Source organism: Sinocyclocheilus grahami, unplaced genomic scaffold (assembly GCF_001515645.1).
Source record: "Sinocyclocheilus grahami isolate Dianchi unplaced genomic scaffold, SAMN03320097.WGS_v1.1 scaffold431.1, whole genome shotgun sequence".
NCBI classification, from domain to species: domain Eukaryota; kingdom Metazoa; phylum Chordata; class Actinopteri; order Cypriniformes; family Cyprinidae; genus Sinocyclocheilus; species Sinocyclocheilus grahami.
In genome coordinates, this window is record NW_015505610.1 from 652,111 (window position 1) to 670,193 (window position 18,083).

Below are 18,083 nucleotides of genomic sequence, written 5' to 3' on the forward strand. Positions count from 1 at the left end.
GGGTTGATACATTATAATAGCCTACAAGTCAAATACATTGTACAAAATCTGCAATATATTAAATTATATTCTGTATTAAAATACCTTAATATCAGGATCAAACAGATACGACAAATACATTACAATAATTAGGCATACACATATTAGGGAAAATCAGACAAGAAAACAAAATGTAGCCTAATAATTAATGATAAGCTCATATAAACACGATATAATAATTATTTCGCTTATCTACCACCAATTTTTCTGTGGGCGTACTGAAATAAAAAATAAAAAAATGTTACTCTCATATTCTTAAGCTATATATATATATATATATATATATATATATATCCTAAATTTGTATTAATATTGCGATAGACTGAGCGGTTTTATCAGGTCAGTTTCATTCAGTCGTGAGCATCAGATGACGGGCTGTGTCCTGCTACATCCTAGCGGTCGCTCTCCGCAATGGGCTCAACTCAAGCCTTCAGCAAATCCCCCACACACGGACACACACCTCTCCAGCGCCATCACTGACAACTAACAAACTTCTGGCGTGGTCGTTTCGCCCAGCTGAATGTAAACCCACAGATACAACGGTCATTTTTTTGTTTGTTTTTGTTTTGTTTTATACATTAAGTATATATTAAATCGTGGACGTTCTTCAGGCAATGCGAGCTGATTTGTAGGCCTGGAGCGAGAGGCTTTAAACGGGCTTATAGAAGACTAAACCACTGCAGACTCTTGAAACGAATTATATAGGTTATGACGGATCATGCGCTAAACTGATTAACTTTTAATGACTCGAACACTTTGACTTTCTTTTTTAAATACGATTGAATGTGTGTTGCTATAAGCATTAAAAAAGAGTGGGGTCTTACCGTTGTAAACTTTTGCGCACTAGTTGCCAAAATTCAGGATTTTTTTTTACACCGGAGGACGACGTTTTTGCGCCCCCCTTGTTTTTATTGAGAGAAAGAGAGAGGCAATGCTTATGTTATGCGTTCATCGTATCTACTAATGGAACAGTGGAACCTGCGAACTAGCAGAAAAGTTAATCTGAACAGGAGCAACCCGTATCACTCACTTTTCTCTCACTAACTGTCGGGACTATATTATACAATTTGAAGTTAAGAGTAAAATCATGCTAAAATGAACAACTGAGGAAAAGCCCTACGGAGCAAAGAAAACATTTGACCCTCCTCCTTTTTCTCTGGGCGTTAGAGGTGATTTTGGGTGGATGGTGATATTTGAAGGTGAAGTTGCCTAGTAAATTGCGGAGTCCGTCCCTCATTTCCATATGAGTGTGCCCACGGGAGCTCTGCTAATCCAAAGTATCATTCACTGTCATAATGATACATTCACATAATAGCAGATCATCTCCGTTATTTTGCAGCTTGACTTTTTGAGATTTTTTCAGAGGATCTGCATTAAAAAAGAGTGGGGTCTTACCGTTGTAAACTTTTGCGCACTAGTTGCCAAAATTCAGGATTTTTTTTTACACCGGAGGACGACGTTTTTGCGCCCCCCTTGTTTTTATTGAGAGAAAGAGAGGCAATGCTTATGTTATGCGTTCATCGTATCTACTAATGGAACAGTGGAACCTGCGAACTAGCAGAAAAGTTAATCTGAACAGGAGCAACCCGTATCACTCACTTTTCTCTCACTAACTGTCGGGACTATATTATACAATTTGAAGTTAAGAGTAAAATCATGCTAAAATGAACAACTGAGGAAAAGCCCTACGGAGCAAAGAAAACATTTGACCCTCCTCCTTTTTCTCTGGGCGTTAGAGGTGATTTTGGGTGGATGGTGATATTTGAAGGTGAGTCCGTCCCTCATTTCCATATGAGTGTGCCCACGGGAGCTCTGCTAATCCAAAGTATCATTCACTGTCATAATGATACATTCACATAATAGCAGATCATCTCCGTTATTTTGCAGCTTGACTTTTTGAGATTTTTTCAGAGGATCGCTGCTTATGTTCACGAATAAGGTAAATCTTGCAGCAGAAGAATGTCCCGTCGGAAGCAAGCAAAACCACAGCAGCTGAGATCGGACGAGGACCCTTCACTTCTGGAGCTGCTCCCTGAACACGGTAAGTGCGTTGCTATCCCTTTACTGTGTGGTGCGTTATTAAATAAAATAATATTATATATAATATAATTTAATAACTGACTCTTTGTAATTCTAAAGTAGTGTTATAAAATTATTATAGTTAATGTATTTTCACATTTGCGAGCTTATTTTGAAGTTTACTAAAATTGTTATGCATTGTTTTTTTTTCGCTTTTCGTATATAGCCTACGACAGGTGCGACTTAATATCGAAAAACCGAATATCGAAATGTAATATCGAAATTTTTCTGACGTTATATTTTAACATATGTAAGTCAAAGCGGAAGGTTAATATGACGTTCAAATGCTTCTGTTAAATGTACATCAGTGTAGGCCTCGATAGATATAAGTGATTGGAAATATATCGACTTTTTAAAGTGACTCTTAAATAAAACAACAAATGATGGACTTTGGAATTCATATGAAATTTCAAATATTAGGCTAGCTAATACAACAAATAAATAACAACAAACAACGGCAAACAAAGCTAATAAAAAAAGCATACAAATACATTCACAATGCAGCGATTAGGTTAATCAAGTTGAGAGATTCACCTAAAAAACCTAATTTATCTTGTGTGTGCGTGACTATGCAGAAGCATCCTAAAAGCAGGTTTTGTTACTCGGAGACGCTCCAAACTTTTAACTGATTTTCTGCTTTAAAAAAATTAAGTAGGCTGCCTTTTTTTGACATTTAACTTTTTTTCTTAGTTTGAACTTGATATTTTTGCTTAAGTCTTCACTAAATCACTGACAAAAGGAGATAAAAAAGGAAAGAAAGTTATCAGTTTCACATGTGTATTGACGATGGAACAAACTCTCTGGCATTGCACTCATGAATTAAAACAATTCGGGCTTCTACATTTTTCTATTTTCTACAAGAACACTTACTATAAAATTAGTTCTTAATAATAATAATAATAATAATCACATGAAAGTAAAACCCTTCCTCATATATCTGTTATTCAGACTCAGAAGAGTATTGTAACATTTTTATTTTCTAGTTTATAAACATCAGCTACTTTATCATATTTATTGCTCAAATTATTTGTTTATTATTATATTATGTTATGTTATATTATAAGTATAATTAAGTTTTTTTTAAATGAATGTCAAGACTCAAACTCATGAACAAGCAATGTCTAACAGCAGCAATATATATAAATGTATTAATGTTTATTTGAAAAATAAATAAAAAATAATGTAAATATGTATGTAATCCAGATAAAATATGTATTGATAGCTTTATGAGTTTAAGTACATATTTGCCATTCTTGTGTACATATACATATAATAATCACAGTAAGTCAAGAGAGAATTAACGAGAAATGCACATTGAAAATTTATTGACAAATTAAAATAACTTATTTGAACTCTTGCAGTACTGAGCATATTATGTTGACTTGTATTTCGGTTTTTGGCAGTATACTGTTGATGTATAATCTGGATTCTACTGCATATGATTAGCAACAGAAGTATTGATTGTTTCCCCATTACAGTGATGTAATGACACGATTGGTCATGCTGTGAGAATTTAACCATTTGGTCTGACTAAGGTCTAAATGTCCAGTACACCATTGTCATTTTTCACATTAGAGGAATGTTTTCCAGTAAGAATGTTTGAGCAACTTTGTCATTTTCTTAATGAGCGCAGTGTTTCTTTAGACATTTCCTCTCTTCCTCTTTGCACAAGTATTTAAATGCTCATTTTGATTCTCTTTTGGTTGCCTGGCTTTTAAAAGAAAAAAAAAACAATTATTTTGTGTAGGAACTCAATGGTGTGTCAACAAGAAACAATCATTGTCCCCCCCACCAAGTCAGGCCTGACCTGACACAATTGTCCCTGAGGAAGGCTGCTTAAAGTGCTTTGATACTGCATGCTCTTAACCTTTGGCTTTATGGCACTGTCATGAGTGGCCAATAGATTAATGCATTAAATGCAGCTTATGCAAATACATTAAATGCAGCTTATGCAGATGTTCTGTTGACCTGAGGAAAGTGGCTCACATATGTCCTATGAAGTATTAATTATAATAGTCTTTATGTTGTCTTTCATCTCCTAACAACCAAAGAGTTCCTTTCAAACATTTCATTATGTACACCTAACACAGTTTACAACATCAAACACCAAAAATCTTCCATAAAGATTTTAATAATTTTTTTTTTTTTATTTGAATTCACTGTGTATTTTTGAACACTACTTTTCCTGTCTTTTATATTTCCCAGGTCACTAAGTAAGACTATTTAAGTAACTTTGTCCTTTAGTTAATGAGCGCAGTGTTTTTTTTAGACATTTCCTCCGTTCCTCTTTGCACATGTATTTCAATGCTCGTGTTGATTCTCTCTTGGTAAGCCACTATATAGAGAGATACCAGATATATATATATATATATATATATTATTTTTTTTTACTAGTGGGTGCAGGACACTATAGTTCATTTATGTAAGTGAGGATAGCAAAATAAATTAAACTGAAATATTATTAAAAATTATTCATACAATGGACTACCAGTAAAATGGGGTGATGTAAAATCCCAGTAAAATTTGGGATGACAAATTATTCAGACACTTTGACCTGACCATGTTTAAGTGTTTTTCTTTTAATTGCTAATGTGACCTTTTTTACACCACAGACTGAACTAAATTATGCATTGTTGGTAATTGGTTGACTTAAATTGTTATTATCTAATTGTGTACTTTAATTTAACAGCTGAATAATTTTTGGTTGATTGTTATCCATTACATACATTTCTATCAAAGTTATCTGACATTTAGGGGTGTCCCCGAATAAGGATTTGCATAGTCGAATCGGAATTTTCTAATCTTGCCGATAGTCGACTGATAGTTGAATCAGGGGCGCCTGCAGGATTTCTTCCGAGGGAACATTCCAGATGCTTTTAAAGTACTTTTCACTATACATTTTACAGGTAGCTTGAATGTAAAACATTGTCATGAATTCGTTCCCATTTGTAAAATAGCCTACAGATTAATTGTTGTATGCTAAACCGATCTTATGAAAGTGCATATAGCACAATTCTCTGCTTCTATTTGGCGTAATATTTATATGCAGAAATTGACTTTGGCATGCAAAAGACTGATAAATTCATAATTAATGGCATGGCTGGTTCAGTCGACAGAAATACGGGAAACACAGGCCTATAATAACTGCTGAAATGTTTGCTGGGCAAATCTCAGATCAGTCTGAGCGCTCATGGTACTCACAGTGCGTACAGCCGTACACCTGCAGTCGAATCCAAGAGGGTCTAGCTGCAGCCTTGCACTTGCACTCTCAGACTTGCACTCTCAGACTTGAACTCTCAGACTTGCACTCTCAGACACTTGCACTTCAGCTAGCGACGTCACTTGCAGTCTTTTATTTTGTTCTATTTATTGATTACTTTTTGTTTGAATCTCTCAACATTTTACAACAGTAGCCAGGTGGTGAAGACAAGAAAAAAGAAACTCAATTACAATGTCACTTGCAATCGCCACTTGCACTCTCCGATACCTGCGACGTCACTTGCAATCGACACAAATGGTGCGTGTTGCCAATGGAGACAAGAAGCTGTGGTGATTAAACCATTAAAACTAATTTAGTTACTATAACATACAGGGTCCTGCAAGAAAAAGTCAAGACCCGCAAATCCGTCGCCACAGAACAGCAGAATATGAACTTGAAATGTCTTGCTAAATGCACAAAGTCTCTCGTTATTCTCGGTGCGCAAAATAATTTTACCAAGGGTCAAGTCAGACATTCGACAGTCATAATTACTGACGTTAACACACAGGGAAAATGTGTAACGGATGCCTCGCAGATACAAAAATGGTGTTTTGATTAAAAGATAGTTAACATTAAACGTCAGCGAAACCCTAAGAATTCACACATTTTTTTTTACAACAGTTTCTCTCATTATAACGTTATGTATATGACAGTAGTTATTAATGTTCTGCATTTCTGTTTTGAGCTGCGCGCGCTGAAGATGACAAGTAGGCTTAGAATGACGCATTTTATAGCAGGGTTTTAATCAATAGATGCACAAAATGCCTAGAATACACCTCAAGACCCTTTCACACGGGACGCGGCAAGCGGTGGAATTTCTCTTGTAGTGGAAGCGTTTTGTGCAGTTGACCCCTTATTTACACTGCACACGTCTGCGGCGCGTTACGGCTCCGACGCGGCTGCCGGAACTGATCGCGGTCATTCTAGTCAATGCTTGTGTTTACACTAGACGCTCCCAGAAGCGGCTCTCCGCTCCGCTTAGCTAAAGATAGGCGCCTAGTCTATTTTTGACGAACGCCGCGTCCAAACCGCACAGCAAATACATAATAAAAGTAAAAAAATCATGTCAATTTCAAAAATAAATACCCTGTGCAGACTCCCAATCGTATTTCACGGTCACATATCTTTGGCAGGAGGCCAGAAATGGACGACGACGAGCGGTTCATCCTCGAAATACAAAAACACATGGTGTTATATGACATCACAAATCCTTTTTACAAGGACAATGAGCAACCAAACAACAGCTGACAGGCAAATCACGTGGTCTCGCGAATCCTACCGCTGCGCTTCTGATCCGCCTCTGGTGTGAGTTGGCACCGCGTGGAGGACGTAACAAAATCTCTTCTGAGCCGTAACGCGCCGCAGACGTGTGCAGTGTAAATCAGGGGTAAGGGGCCATTCACATATCGCGTTTTTTGCGCGCTCAAGTTCGTTATTTCAAATGTAGACGCGCGGCGCTCATAATGGAAGCCACGCGCTAATTTTTTCCAGGCGCATCCGCGCCACATCCAGTTAAAAACATTTCAACTTTTCAGAATGCGGCAAGCGCACCGCGGGTCATGTGACAAGAACCAACCAATCAACTTCATACTTTCCCGTAACAACATTGAAAGCTCAGCCAAGATGATGGAACAGCTGGTCATAGCTGTACACAGGCCCGGACTGGCCATCGGGAGCACCGGGAGAATTCCCGGTGGCCTGGCGGCTGATTTGGCCCGCTGCCCTGTTTTTTTTTTTGTAGTTATTATTATTACTAATAATAATTTATATTTATGCCTTTTCAAAGTACCAAAGTGATAATTTCCGATTTTTTCATTCGCTAATAAATCAATAATAAATCATAAATCGGTTAGTTCTGACTGGCAGCGCTGCGCTTTACGAATCAGTTCACGTGTGTTCCACGCTTCCGTGAAATGGTTCCGAACAGAACCAATGCGCGGGACTCGATGAAGGAGAGGAAGCGGCCAGAAGAAGCAGTAAAATGTAGCAACATCACTGACCTGTTCAGGGCCTCAAGTGCAGGAAAGTTTCATCTGAAAATATGCTAGATAATTTAGTTGTATTAACGTAGTTGAGTATTAAACTGCTAGTATCTGTTAGGCTATCAGTAGCACCAGGGGCGTTGCTAAGGGGGGGAAGTTAGGACGATTCTAAGGGCCCAATTTGGTCAGTCGCACTTTTAAACACATTTTAGTTTTGCTATAGAAAATCTACAAAATCACACTCTGATTACATAGAGCAGCAGAAGATAAGCATAGAGAAGCGAGTGAGGTTGTCATGGCAACCAGATACACTGCACGCAAATTATGGCTGCGCTTCTATTTTGTCACACTAAACTTAGCAATAAACACGTTGAAAATAATACACAATAAACATGTCTGTCAAAATGATCTCAAAGGAGGCTTTTATTAAGGAAAGCAAGGAGTGAATTAGTCACCCAGGCAGGGTCACAATTATCTACAGTGTATGAAGCTAAAGGTTTTTGGGTTAAGGTTCATAATGTAGAACATTTTTAACATTGTATGCTGTATGTGCATAGGTAGCTCGCAAACAAGGAATACAGCTGTTAAGCTAATAGTCACATTTAGCTGAAGATCATGATTGAGAAATGTTGGATACTGGAAATGCTGCTATGCGGTATCCTATTTATTATTTTAGGATTTTTTTTGTTTGCCCCAGTGAAGCATTTCTATTAATATAACTAATTAAGTTGTCAAACTCATTCCATATCAGCAGAATAGTGTGGTACAGAAATTCTATGTCCATAGAAAAGGTTCTGAATGAATTGTGTTTTATGAAATGAAATTAATTATGTTTCCATCTTTGTTGCCACAGTTTTGGAAGTGCCTTTTTCTGTTCTAAAGAAGGGGGTGTCCCAATACTTTTGTCCATACAAGTCATTGGTGTTTGGTCATGAGTTTTTGGCTCGAGGTCTGCATTTAAAGTCACACCAGAGGTGTTCAACTGGGATTAGGACTTTGCTTTCTGCAGACCTGTCAAGTTCTTCCACACTGACTGAATCAATATTTTATTTATTTCTTTAACCTTGCCTTATACAGAGAGGCATTGTCGTGTTAGAATAGAAAAGGGTCCTGTCCAAACTATTGGTATAAAATTAGAAGCACACAATTCCCTAGAATATCATTATATTCTTAAACATTAAGATTTGTACTCATGGAAATTACTAAAGTAGTTAAACCTGTTCATTAGAAGGGGGTGTCCCAATACTTTGGGCAATATATTGTATGTTTGGTGCGGTAGGGGGCCCAACCTAATTTTCTTTCATAGGGCACAAAATCGCTAGTGGCGCCCCTGAGTAGCACCCCATTATTATCATCATTCAGAATGCAATGCTAAATAGGACATCAATATCGATTGTAAAGTTACATTAAAAAATTTAGCTGAGACAGATATTCACATGGATTTATTTTTACAGGGAGGGAGGGAGCTTGAGCAGACAGCAACTCAAAAATAATGAGTAACAGGCTCTCAAAATATATTTGTTGACTTTTTCAACAAATATATTGTACTAATTTTGACATTTAGGTACTTTAGAAATTATGTTTCAATACACTAACAGTCAAAAGGTTTTGAACAGTAAGATTTTTAATGTTTTTTAAAGAAGTCTCTTCTGCTCACCAAGCCTGCATTTATTTGATCCAAAATACAGCAAAAAACATTTGTGAAATATTTTCATTAAAAATAATTTTATTCCTGTGATATCAAAGCTGAATTTTCAGCATCATTACTCCAATGTTCAGTGTCACATGATCTTTCAGATATCATTCTAATATTCTGATTTGCTGCTCAAAAAACATTATTATTGTATTATTATTATTATTATGTTGAAAACAGATTCGATTTTTTTCAGGTTTCTTTGATGAATAGAAAGTTCAGAAGAACAGCATTTATCTGAAATAGAAATATTTTGTTACATTATAAATGTCTTTATCATCACTTTTGATTAATTTAAAGCATCCTTGCTAAATAAAAGTAATAATTTCTAATTTTGCGTCCCAGTCCGGCCCTGGCTGTACAGGATAGACATTTTAAAATAAATTTAGTAGCAGAGCTACTGCAAGCGATTTTTAGTGCTGCAAAACCATTTATCCTTTGCTGAAACTTACGCGTCTTCATGAAGTGCGCAGGTCATGGTTGCTTAGCAACGGCAGACTCCTTTGGAGCACAAGCACCGGAACGCTTTGGGAAAAAAAGCAGAAAGCGGCACGCCTAGCGTTTTCCGCGCATTTTTAGGCGCGACATGTGAACGGCCCCTAACTCAACCAAATGCATCTTAAGGCAATCTTATCTCCATCATTTACCGCTGTCATGTTTCCTCTTTTCCTCCTCTTATTGATTTTTTCCATTTCTGGCTGCCAGACGGATAAGTCCTCTTCATGTTTAAATAAGCAAATGCACAAGTAAGCACTGTGCCAGTTTGAAAACGGCAACCAACGAGGAAAAAGCAAGCACATCCAGCGTAATGCGAGAGGGGGCCCCCTAGGGGGGATGCAGATATATTACTCCATGTTATATTAATAATGACATTTCTGATTGTTCAAATGGTCAGCTGTCGGGCCCCCTCAAGATGTGGGGCCCCAGGCAATTGCCTGCCTTGCCTGCCCTATTGCTATGCCTCTGCTTACAGATAATATATAATGATGATCACTACATTTGTGTTACCGAATTGCATCCTGTCAGGAATAACCTGAGCCCGCATCCTCAATCACAACTCACTCAAGGGACGAGGCCATGTAACCTTTTCACGATGATAATAAATATATATTTTAAACCCAAATAATTGCTGAAATACAGCCGCCTCATCTACCTCAACCATGCTAATCAGAAACTGTCCTGAACGTAACACTGATCGCGCCTAACCTGCCTTCCATTTCCATACTCATTCTGTTTCCACTATACTCTCTCACACACCCATACATTCTTCTCTTACATATACATATTTGCTTTAGACATACATGCATTTTCTTCTTACATCCATTTTTTTAATAATATTAAATGTATACTTTGAATACATTTGCATAAGATCAAAATGTGTAAATGTGTGGATAAAATATATTTATTCATAAAAATGTATGAATCTGTGCATTAAAATATGTGACTATGCCAGCAAAAATATACAGTGGGGCAAAAAAGTATTTAGTCAGCCACCAATTGTGCAAGTTCTCCCACTTAAAAAGATGAGAGAGGCCTGTAATTTTCATCATAGGTATACCTCATCTATGAGAGACAAAATGAGAAAAAAAGTCTAGAAAATCACATTGTAGGATTTTTAAAGAATTAATTGGTAAATTCCTCTGTAAAATAAGTATTTGGTCACCTACAAACAAGCAAGATTTCTGGCTCTCACAGACCTGTAACAACTTCTTTAAGAGGCTCCTCTGTCCTCCACTCGTTACCTGGATTAATGGCATCTGTTTGACCTCGTTATCAGTATAAAAGACATCTGTCCACAACCTCAAACAGTCACACTCCAAACTCCACCATGGCCAAGACCAAAGAGCTGTCAAAGGACACCAGAAACAAAATTGTAGACCTGCACCAGGCTGGGAAGACTGAATCTGCAATAGGTTAGCAGCTTGGTGTGAAGAAATCAACTGTGGGAGCAATTATTAGAAAATGGAAGACATACAAGACCACTGATAATCTCCCTCGATCTGGGGCTCCACGTAAGATCTCACCCTGTGGGGTCAAAATGATCACAAGAACTGTGAGCAAAAATCCCAGAACCACACGGGGGGACCTAGTGGATGACCTGCAGAGAGCTGGGACCAAAGTAACAAAGGCTACCATCAGTAACACACTGCGCTGCCAGGGACTCAAATCCTGCAGTGCCAGATGTGTCCCCCTGCTTAAGCCAGTACATGTCCAGGCCCGTCTGAAGTTTGCTAGAGAGCATTTGGATGATCCAGAAGAGGATTGGGAGAATGTCATATGGTCAGATGAAACCAAAATATAACTTTTTGGTAAAAACTCAACTTGAGGAGAAAGAATGCTGAGTTGCATCCAAAGAATACCATACCTACTGTGAAGCATGGGGGTGGAAATATCATGCTTTGGGGCTGTTTTTCTGCAAAGGGACCAGGACGACTGATCCGTGTAAACGAAAGAATGAATGGGGCCATGTATCGTGAGATTTTGAGTGAAAACCTCCTTCCATCAGCAAGGGCATTGAAGATGAAACGTGGCTGGGTCTTTCAGCATGACAATGATCCCAAACACACCGCCTGGGCAACGAAGGAGTGGCTTCGTAAGAAGTATTTCAAGGTCCTGGAGTGGCCTAGTCAGTCTCCAGATCTCAACCCCATAGAAAATCTTTGGAGGGAGTTGAAAATCCATGTTGCCCAGCGACAGCCCCAAAACATTACTGCTCTAGAGGAGATCTGCATGGAGGAATGGGCCAAAATACCAGCAACAGTGTGTGAAAACCTTGTGAAGACTTACAGAAAATGTTTGACCTCTGTCATTGCCAACAAAGGGAATATAACAAAGTATTGAGATGAAATTGTGTTATTGACCAAATACTTATTTTCCACCATAATTTGCAAATAAACTCTTTAAAAATCCTACAATGTGATTTTCTGGTTTTTTTTTCTCATTTTGTCTCTCATAGTTGAGGTATACCTATGATGAAAATTACAGGCCTCTCTCATCTTTTTAAGTGGGAGAACTTGCACAATTGGTGGCTGACTAAATACTTTTTTTCCCCACTGTATGTATGTGAAAGGAGAATGTATGTGTGTCAGTCTGTATTACTCATAAAGGGATTGTAGGAGCCAATGTGTTAATGTCGATGTATTTTGGGTTGTCACCACTTGGGGGCAGTATATGCACATAGGGGTTTTAAGTCGGTGTTTCATTCACGTAGAGGAAGCAGGCTTGGTGCAGGGAACGTATACAGTTTTTACCACACTTCAGGAAGGGAAGGTGGCCACCATTCGTCATTGCAAGTATGTATTTCCATTATGTTCAATAAAGCAATTTTAGATGGAGATCGACAAGATTGGACATTGGATGTGTGCGTAAAGCGTGCGTTGATGTTCCAAGCCTGCGGAACTTAGCTGCTGATACAATAGTAAAAACTTGGTTCCCATTGGATTGCTGAGCGGGGTTGAATGGATGTACGTGAAGCGCTATTGGAGTGGATTTCCATATAAACGCCAAATAGGAAAGTGAACGAGGATTAAAGGAACTTGCTTGTTTTGGTTGAGTTTGCAACACGGACGGAGCAGACGACAAGGAAGACCGGTGGGTGCTGTTTATGTTGTTTAAAGGCTTCAAGTAATGGAATGTGAAGTTTTGGATCAAGCGGAGAAATGCTGTGCTGATAGTTTGTGTTGGCTGTGTTGTTGTTCATGGATGGAAAGGAAAATTCAGGTTGTGAAATGGCTGCTGATGTTGATGGTGGAAAGGTTGTTATGGAAAACGTTGCAAATGATGATGGTGCTGTTGATGAAAATGTGTCGCAAAAAAGAGTAAGAAAAATTACTGCAAAGGGGGTTGCTCTGCTCTTTGAAAATTTGCAAGGGTTTAGAAAACAAAAGTTGAATCAAGTAAACAAAATCAAACAAAAGGTGAATGATATAATTTCTCTTAAAATCACAAGCGAAACTGTACCAAATGTGGAAAAGCAAATTAAGAGGTTTGTCAAATATTGTGAAGAAGCTGAAGATTTGCTTAATTCGATTGTGGAAATGCCAATACCCCAGGATGAGTTTGATAAACAAACCAAATGGTTCGATGCTAAAATGGCTGAAAATAAGTGTTTTCAAAAGGAAATCACAGAATGGTTGTCTGATGTGGGAAAAACATTGAGTGTGGATAAAACCTGTGATGCTTCATCTGCAGTAAGCAAAGAAATAGGACCTGATGACAGTATTTCAAACGTGTTTACAAAACAGTCCCAATGCAGCAAAGTGTCAAAATGTTCAGCAAGTACTTCAAGTTCAACTTCTTCTACTCGGATAAAAGCGATGGCAGAAAGGGCTGCATTATTACAACATGCTGCTGCTTTGGAGAAGAAACATACTTTGGAGGAGGAAGAAGAGAGACTTAGCATTCAAAGTGAAAGACTCAAAAGACAAAAGGAACAACTCATGATGAATGCAAAAATAGCAGCCAATGATGCAAGGTTGTCAGTTTTAAAAACTAGTGATGTTGGAAGCAGCAAAAAGGGATCATCCGATGATTCAAAGCGTAAAATATCACACTCATTGAATCCTGATTCACAAGTACATCCTCCTGGGAATCCTATTCAAGTTGCAATGCCCTGTACAACTACACAACAAGCTGTAGGCATACAGGATTATTCAAAATAATCCAGTCTCTCATTCCCAATTACAAATTGATTCTTTGCAATCTTATGTTCATCCGCAAACTGATGTAGGACAAGGTATTTTGTATAACATCATGCAACAACAGGCAAACTTAACAGCTCAGCTTGTGCATAGGGGGGGACGTGGCTTTATTACCTCCTCGAGTAATTCCAATCTTTGATGGAAATACCTTACAGTTTGCTACCTTCATTCAAGCTTTTGAGCATGGAATTGAAAGAAAGACCACAAATGCACAGGATTGCTTGTATTATTTAGAACAGTACACTAGAGGACAACCGAGAGAGTTGGTTAGAAGTTGTCATCATATGTCACCAGAACAAGGATTCCGTAAAGCCAAGAATTTGTTGAAGGAACACTTTGGTCACGAGTTGATCTGAAATCACTGCAGCCTACATGGAAAAGGCTTTGAACTGGCCTGTAATAAAACCTGATGACATCAGTGGTTTGCAAGTATATGCTTTGTTTCTGAGAGGGTACTGCAATGTGATAGTAAACTTGCAGTATGTGGATGAGATTAATGTTTCATCAAACCTTAAGAATATCATGATGAAATTGCCTTACCGACTCAGGTAGAAATGGAGAACCACAGCTTGTGAATTACAAGAACGAAAGGGTTGTAGGCTCAAGTTTACAGATATGGTGGACTTCATTGAACATCAGGTTAAGATTCTCACTGATCCTCTCTTTGGAGATATTAAAGATACACAAGCACCTATGTCCCACAAAGCCAAAGTAAAAATGTGCCTTACAGTGGTAGGGGCCGAAATTCCGCTACAGTGGCTGTAGTCAACACTGTTGAAGATTTTCAGTCTAAAGTCCACCCATCACAGCATAGTTTTTCATCCTGCTGCTATGCATGCAAAGAATATCATGTTTTGGAAAGGTGCCCTGAGATTCAAAAAATGACTCACAGACAAAAGATTGAATTCTTGAAGAATCATGGAATTTGCTTTGCTTGTTTGAAATTTGGGCACCTTAGCAAAGACTGTATGAATCGTCAAATTTGTAGTATGTGTAGTCAGAAGCATCCTACTATACTGCATATTTCAGCTAAGGATAAACCCATTGAGGAGAAACAAGTGAGTAGTGCTCTTGTTACTTTGCAGACCTATGCTCATATTGGGGCTGGAGAACAGGATTGTTCTTTGTCTATTGTGCCAGTGCAGGTAAAATCTAAGCTTGGAGATTTTACAGTAACAACATATGCTTTCTTGGATCCAGGGAGCACTGCCACTTTTTGTACCGAAGGATTTATGCAGAAGCTGAAGATGACTGGGACAAAGAAGTGCATATTGCTTCGAACAATGGGGCACGAAAATGTAGTAAACACGTCTGTGCTCACTGGACTGGAGATTTCAGGATTATCTGAGGATAAATTCATGGATTTGCCAGAAGTCTTTACTCAGAAGACAATACCTGTAAGTAAATATAATGTACCTAATCTTGAAGATCTAAGGAAATGGAGGTATTTGTATGTTATCAAAATTCCCAAATTGGATGCTGAAGTTGAATTGTTAATTGGCACAAATGCTCCAAAGCTCTTGGAACCATGGGAGATCATCAATAGTGAAGGTCAAGGACCCTATGCCATCAAGACCCTATTGGATACCCAGTATTTACCCAAACACTTCCTTCGTCTGTCTGTCCTCTATGGTTTTCAGTCAGTCACTGCTAATAGGATTTCTGTTACCAAGCTGGAAGAATTATTGGTTGCTCAGTACAATCATGATTTTGATGAGAAATCTTCAGAGGATGATTTCAAAATGTCTGGAGAAGATCAGAGGTTTATGGAGATAATGGATCAGTCAATTAGTACTGAAAATGGTCATTATTGTATTGACCTACCCTTCAGAAAGAAGGATGTCATCATGCCTAATAATAGATGCCTTGCAGAACAGCGTTTAAAGAGCTTGAATAGGAAGTTCAGTTGGAACCAGGAGTTTCAAGAAGAGTATACCACTTTTCTTACTGATGTTATTAACAAGGGGTATGCTGAAGCAGTACCACAAGATCAGTTACTTCGGGATGATGGTAAGGTGTGGTATATCCCACATCATGGGGTATACCATCCTAAAAAAAAGACAATTAGAGTTGTTTTTGATTGCAGTGCAGTTTTCAAAGGAGTGTCCTTGAATTCACAATTACTGCAAGGCCCAAATCTCACCAACACATTGTTGGGTGTTTTGACCAGGTTTAGACAAGAATATGTGACTTTGATGGCAGACATTCAGGCGATGTTCCACCAAGTAAAAGTATCACAGAAGAATGTGGATTTTCTTCGTTTTCTATGGTGGCCTAACGGTGATACTATGCAAAGCTTCAAGGAATACAGAATGAAGGTACATCTGTTTGGAGCTATTTCATCACCAACCTGCAGCAATTTTGCTTTGAGAAAACTTGCCGAAGATTATAAAGATTGCTTTCCAAATAAAGTCTTGAATTCTATCCTGCATAACTTTTATGTAGATGATTGTTTAATATCTGTTCCCACAGAAGTGGAGGCACTTCAGATGGTCAAAGACTTAACCGCAGTCTGTTCCAAAGGAGGATTCCCGTTATCCAAATGGATAAGTAATAGCCGTAATGTATTAACAAGTATTCCAGAAGAACATGTCAAAATTGACGAAAAATCTCAACTTGGATAAAGACAACCTACCTGTCGAAAGAGTGCTTGGGTTGTACTGGTGTGTGGAATCTGATGCATTTATGTTCAAGATTGCTATAAGTGAAAGACCACCAACAAGACGAGGTGTTTTGTCAGTTGTTGGTTCTATTTATGATCCCTTGGGGTTTCTTTCACCACTAATACTTCTTTCTAAGTTGCTGTTACAGGAATTGTGCAAAAGAAACATCGGATGGGATAATGAAATGCCACAAACCCTTTTATGCCAATGGTCTGAGTGGCTGCAAGATCTCAAAAAGGTAGCTATGGTGAAAGTTGGCAGATGTATCAGGCCAAAAGATTTTGGAATGATCAGGATGGCTCAGTTGCACCACTTTTCAGATGCAAGTCAGTGTGGTTATGGAACTGTCTCTTACTTGCATCTGGAAGATGAAAATAAAAGGGTGAGACTTTCCTTCATGCTTGGAAAATCTAGGGTTGCTCATTTGAAACAAATAACTATACCAAGGCTTGAACTTGCAGCTGCTGTTTTGGCAGTCAGAATTGACAAGATGCTTAAGAAGGAACTTCAATTGGATTTAGATAAGTCAGTGTTTTGGACAGACAGCCAAACTGTACTGAAGTACATTGCCAATGATGCCAAAAGGTTACATACATTTGTAGCAAACAGAGTGTCGGTCATCAGGGATGCAACAGATGTTATACAGTGGAGACATATTGGAACAAAATTAAATCCTGCTGATGATGCCTCTAGAGGCATGTCTATTGAAAACTTCTTGAAATCCAGCAGATGGATACAGGGTCCAAATTTTCTGTTAGAAGCTTCAGAGGAATGGCCACAATCCTCTTTGGACCGAGCCTTGTTAGATGATCCCGAGGTAAAAAAGAATACAGTGGTAAATGCTGCTATTTTAAACCGTTCTGACAGTACTACACATCAACTCTTGAGCTATTTTTCTGACTGGACAAAACTGAAAACTGCAGTGGCATGGATTCTAAAGTTCAAAGATGTTCTTTTGAAGATCAAGCAATACAGAAAACATATTCAGTCCTCATTTACTTCTGGAACAACCAATTCTACAGTAGAGCAGAACAGAGTTAATGAGGAAATGAGAAGGTTTCGAACTGGATTCCAAGGTCAAAGTTTAATACCAAATGATCTTTCTCAAGCAGAATCAGCAATTATTGGATTTTCTCAACATGATGCATTTAAACAAGAAATTTCTTCCTTGCAAAGTGGAACATCTGAAGTCAAAAGGTGTAGTAACATCTGCAAGCTTGATCCGGTGTTGATGGATGGTTTACTTCGAGTGGGTGGAAGACTTAGTAGAGCAGCAATGCCTGAAGAGACAAAAAGACCAGTTATCCTGCCGAAAGAACATCATGTATCCAAACTTATAATGCAGCATGTTCATAGACAACTAGGTCATGCAGGAAGAAACCACATGTTGTCAACTTTGCGAAATAAGTACTGGATTATCAATGCAAACTCTGCTTGTAGAAAAGTAATCTCTGAATGTGTTGTGTGTCGACGTTTTCAAGGCAAAATTGGAGAGCAAAAAATGGCTGACTTACCAAAGGAAAGAATCATGCCAGATTTGCCTCCTTTTTCTAACACTGGTGTGGACTACTTTGGACCTATTGATGTGACGAGAGGTCGCGGTGTTGTTAAAAGATATGGAGTTATGTTTACCTGCATGACCAGTCGAGCAGTACACCTTGAAGTAGC

The 18,083-nt window shown here is 38.3% G+C and overlaps 1 protein-coding gene across 1 annotated transcript in view; it reads left to right on the plus strand.

Annotated features, from left to right (window-relative positions):
* Positions 1-1,998: 1,998 nt before the first annotated feature.
* The window catches only part of LOC107551720 (sal-like protein 3), a 25,446-nt gene continuing 9,361 nt past the window's right edge, over positions 1,999-18,083 (plus strand). The window contains exon 1 of the mRNA XM_016233445.1: positions 1,999-2,080. Within this exon, the coding sequence (XP_016088931.1) occupies positions 1,999-2,080 (82 nt within the window). The remainder of the gene's footprint in view (positions 2,081-18,083) is intronic.